This window comes from Cryptomeria japonica, chromosome 3 (genome assembly GCF_030272615.1).
Source record: "Cryptomeria japonica chromosome 3, Sugi_1.0, whole genome shotgun sequence".
NCBI classification, from domain to species: domain Eukaryota; kingdom Viridiplantae; phylum Streptophyta; class Pinopsida; order Cupressales; family Cupressaceae; genus Cryptomeria; species Cryptomeria japonica.
Window position 1 is genome coordinate 550,283,175 of NC_081407.1, and position 4,038 is coordinate 550,287,212.

The 4,038-nt window shown below is 31.3% G+C and overlaps 1 protein-coding gene across 1 annotated transcript; it reads right to left on the bottom strand.

Moving 5' to 3' along the window:
- Nucleotides 1-821: 821 nt before the first annotated feature.
- On the bottom strand, nucleotides 822-1,947 carry LOC131077434 (probable inositol oxygenase). The gene is made up of 5 exons (XM_058014929.2): nucleotides 1,844-1,947; nucleotides 1,687-1,768; nucleotides 1,142-1,346; nucleotides 995-1,054; nucleotides 822-871 (listed from the first exon to the last, which is right to left on the bottom strand). The coding sequence occupies exons 1-5, from the start codon at nucleotides 1,945-1,947 to the stop codon at nucleotides 822-824; spliced, it is 501 nt and encodes a 166-aa protein (XP_057870912.2).
- Nucleotides 1,948-4,038: the final 2,091 nt, after the last annotated feature.

Genomic DNA, 4,038 nt, shown 5'->3' on the forward strand with positions numbered 1-4,038 from the left:
CTTGCTTTTTTCTATAACATTGTAGCTGTCTAAAGCTCTTTAGCATTAACAAAGTCTTGAAACTCAAGAAACTAGTCACTTGGTGACTGAAAAATCATTGTAATTTCAGTTTTTAGATGAATTTAAATACTTTAGAATGCGCGCTATTGTATCAACACATTTTTTAGCAATAATAAATTTTAGTTTTTCTTTCTCAATAGATATTTTATTTTGTACAACTTGATGACTCATTAATTTTTATATGATTTTGTTGTAAATCCTAAAATGTTTGTCTCATTTGGTATCTTTATAAGAGAAAGTAAATGTATTGGTGTAGGTTGCAAGTTGTGAGATGAGTCAAAATTAGTTTTAGTTGTGAGAAAATAATTTTTCCTACTTAAACTATGAAATCAATCCTTCTTACAAAACACTTGGGTATTAGTATCTGGAAACATATGAGTTGTGTGATAAAAAAGTTGACCATTGAACCAATTACATGTTAGAAGATAGTAGTACATGTTATATAACGTCTGGTGCATCACCATTATAGTTTTAGGTTAATCATTTTAAACATTTATGTCATTTTAAATTTTTCTTCCCCTTTTTCATCAAGAATCACCAGTTTAGAGGTAATTCTCAGGTAATTAGGTATAGGAACAAACCTTCTCTAAAGGTTGACCTCTACCATCATAGCTCATACTCTAAGAGGTCATCCCATGTGCCAATCGATAATTAAGAGCTTAAATACGGCCCAACTTTGTTGATAACAGTTCTATTCAATATGGAGCAGCCAAGGGAAATTGAATCTTAAGAACATGACCAACACCACCGCAATTAAACCATCACACATACTTGAATTTAACGAATGGACATCCGACTGGAAATGTATCGCCTGCTCAAGGCAAATATGATATTATTAGTTTTAACAATGTAACCCAAAGTTCATTTCAGAACAATATAACTATTCTAGTTTATGCACAGTAAAGCTTGAAGGTTAAATGGAGTGAAAACATACCGACCACAGCACATTGAGGTGACTGGCCAAATTTGGGATGAAGCAAAACCTTGCCCAAGTCTGCATTATATTTCCAAATCATCACAAGTAGAGGGAAGATTAGAAGAAAATAACAAGACCAAAAATGCAGTGAAAAGTATTACCCACCATGAATAAAGGCAGTGAGATGAAACCAGTCTTGGTCAGGATAATCTTTTCTAATGGCTTCTGCAGTTTGCAGGAGGTGCTCGATCTGAGGCACATCCAGATCGGGGTCACTCTCATCCACGATGTCATTCAATAACTCTGCGCATTCCCAGATACCCATCTCTCCTTTATTGAAGCACAGATGCTTTTCTCTCATTCTCTGCACCTGTAACAATGTAATATCATTCATACACATTCACTGCTTTCCTTCCGTAGAAGCTTTTCATTACCCATATCCAATCAAAGTTTAAAAAAAAAACTTATATTAATGGAATTTTGGCAGTCGTTGATATCAATATAATGAGATTCTTAGGTTTTGATTGTGTGAGAATTTTAATATCAATGTTTCAGATCATATTTGAATTAAAGAATGATGAATAATTCTTTCAAAAGCATAACAAATTGATGATTCATAGAAGGAAGATGTTTAATTTTCTCTCTTCTTTGATTCATCCTAATGATATATTATGGAGTATGATCCAAAACATTGATATAAAGGTATTTACCGATTCAAATGTCTGATAGGCATGATTTTTACAGTAAGTCTCTTCAACAACTGACTTCTGTTCACCTTCTGTATAATAAGACCTACAATACAATAATCATTTTATAAATCTCTTCAAAACCTGACGATTAAATACATGAAAAGAAGAAAAAGTTCACCTGAAATCTCTGCCAAATGCATTCGATTCAGGAACCACAAAGCCAAGCTCTTGTCCTCCTTCATCGCAATGGTGGCTATGCACAGGTAGTATTGGCATCTCCATCTTGTCTGAACTAAACAAAAAGATTGCCTACTAAGCCTATGGTTACGTTCAACTTTCAAGCTCAACTCAATCGCAAAGAAATTGCAAGATGAGAGTGAAAAAATGGCTGGCGGTTGCTTCCATTATGGTGTACGTGGGTAACTTATAGATCGATTATGCACACGTTTTTTTTGAAAAGCCTTTGCATTCCTTATTTTATTGAACTTCTTTTTTGATTATCTTCCAACTTATTCAACTTATCACAGTTTGACTGTTTACGTATCAATTAGATAATGAAGGAATCTAACTGTTGATAAGATAAGAGGGCACAAATCTGGTGATAAGATAAGGTTGCCATGGCAGAGCATATTTTGAATACGGATGCCACGCATATTTCTGGAATAAAAAAAAAAAACCAGAGAAATGAGAGGAATTAGTGAGTAAAGAACAGTGAGTAAAAACCAGAGAAATGAGAGGAATTATTATAAAATAAGTAATAATAATGTTAGTTTTAAAATTAGGGTTAGGGTTAGGTATACAACTAGCTTATATATATTTAATAATATATATAGAATAAGCCGAGAGATATCCTTCTAGAGGCGCCTATTTTTTTATTAATTTATCAACATTAAATGGCAATAGGCGCCTCGAGAAGAATATCTCTCAGCTTATTCTATATATATTATTAAATATATATAAGCTAGTGGCAACATGAATTGAAAGACATGACATAAATTAATTTCAAATTATATATTGTTGTATAGTTGTATATTTTGTATTGGTACAGTGTTAGATTTAGGATTCCATTTGGTTCAATTCTAGATTTATAATTATAGTTAGGATTGGAATCAAAATAGTAGGCCTAATTCAATAAGGATTAGGGTTCATTATGGTTTACTATTAGGGTTAGGATTTGATTTAGTTTAAAATAGTAGGCCTAATTCAATAAGGAATAGGGTTCATTTTGTCTTGCTATTAGGGTTAGAGTTATGGTTGTAGTTAGGGTTTACATCATTGTTGAGGTTAGGTTAATGGTCAGGGTTTGGATTTACATCATGTTTAGTGTTACAGTTAGCGTTAAGATTATGATTACGCTAGGATTTAGGTTATGGTTAGATTATGTGTAGGGTTATGGTTTATATCATAGGGCTATGATTAGGATTAGGATTATAGTTAGGGTTTACATCATTGTTAGGGTTAGGTTAATGATTAGGGTTTGGATTTACTTCATGATTAGGATTAGGGATAGGGTTAAGATTGTGGTTAGGCTTTGGATTTATCATTATGGTGAGGATTATGTCTAGGGTTAAGGTTAGAGTTAGGGTTAAAATTCTAATCTTAATCTTAATTTTAATTGTATTTGTTTTTTCTAATTCTAATTATAACTCTTATTTTAATTGTAATCATAATCTTAATTCTAATATTAACTATGTAATGATTATCTTAATCATAATTTTATTTCTAACATGAACCCTAGTTTCAATCTTAACCAAACCCTTGATTTTGATACTACTTCTAAACATAACCCTTATTCTAAGATTAATTCTATTTTAGTTCTAATCCTAGTCCTAGCCCTAACTTTATTCTAACCTTCATCCTAATCCATAATTATTATCCTATCCTAATTCTAACCTTAAATCCAACCCGGTCTAATAATTGTATCTAAATGTAAGTAATAACAAGTGGGCATGCCTTATATCAATTTTATATTATAAATATATACTAATGATAAAATTTTATATAATTTGTTGGTTTTGTAAAATTAAAAGTATTTACCACAATGTGATAGTAGAGTTGATATTAACCATAGGTTAATTTAACTTGGCTAAAGATATTATAAATATTTGATATTGTATTTAAACCATAATATTAATTTTAAATTACAAAAATGTAATAATGATAAAACTTTAAATTTATTTTTTTGATTTAAAAAGAAGCGTTAACACGGGCGCCTACCCTTTAACATAGTAATGGACTATCCAAAGCACACCAACAACAAAAAGTTAAACTAGACGAAAGTTCAGCAGGAAATTAACAGACAAGAGTTTAGCAGTAATTTAAACGGTAGGGGCATACCCCGATAATAAAAAAACACCAGAAAAACAAGTCCTA

What these genes read in the sequence shown, in the direction of transcription:
- LOC131077434 (XM_058014929.2), bottom strand. Translation starts at nt 1,947, where the DNA reads ATGGAGATGCCAATACTACCTGTGCATAGCCACCATTGCGATGAAGGA. An exon ending in TCTCACTGCCTTTATTCATG is followed by an intron (nt 1,055 to 1,141) that starts GTGGGTAATACT and finishes AATATAATGCAG; the next exon opens with ACTTGGGCAAGGTTTTGCTT. An exon ending in ACCTCAATGTGCTGTGGTCG is followed by an intron (nt 872 to 994) that starts GTATGTTTTCAC and finishes TGCCTTGAGCAG; the next exon opens with GCGATACATTTCCAGTCGGA.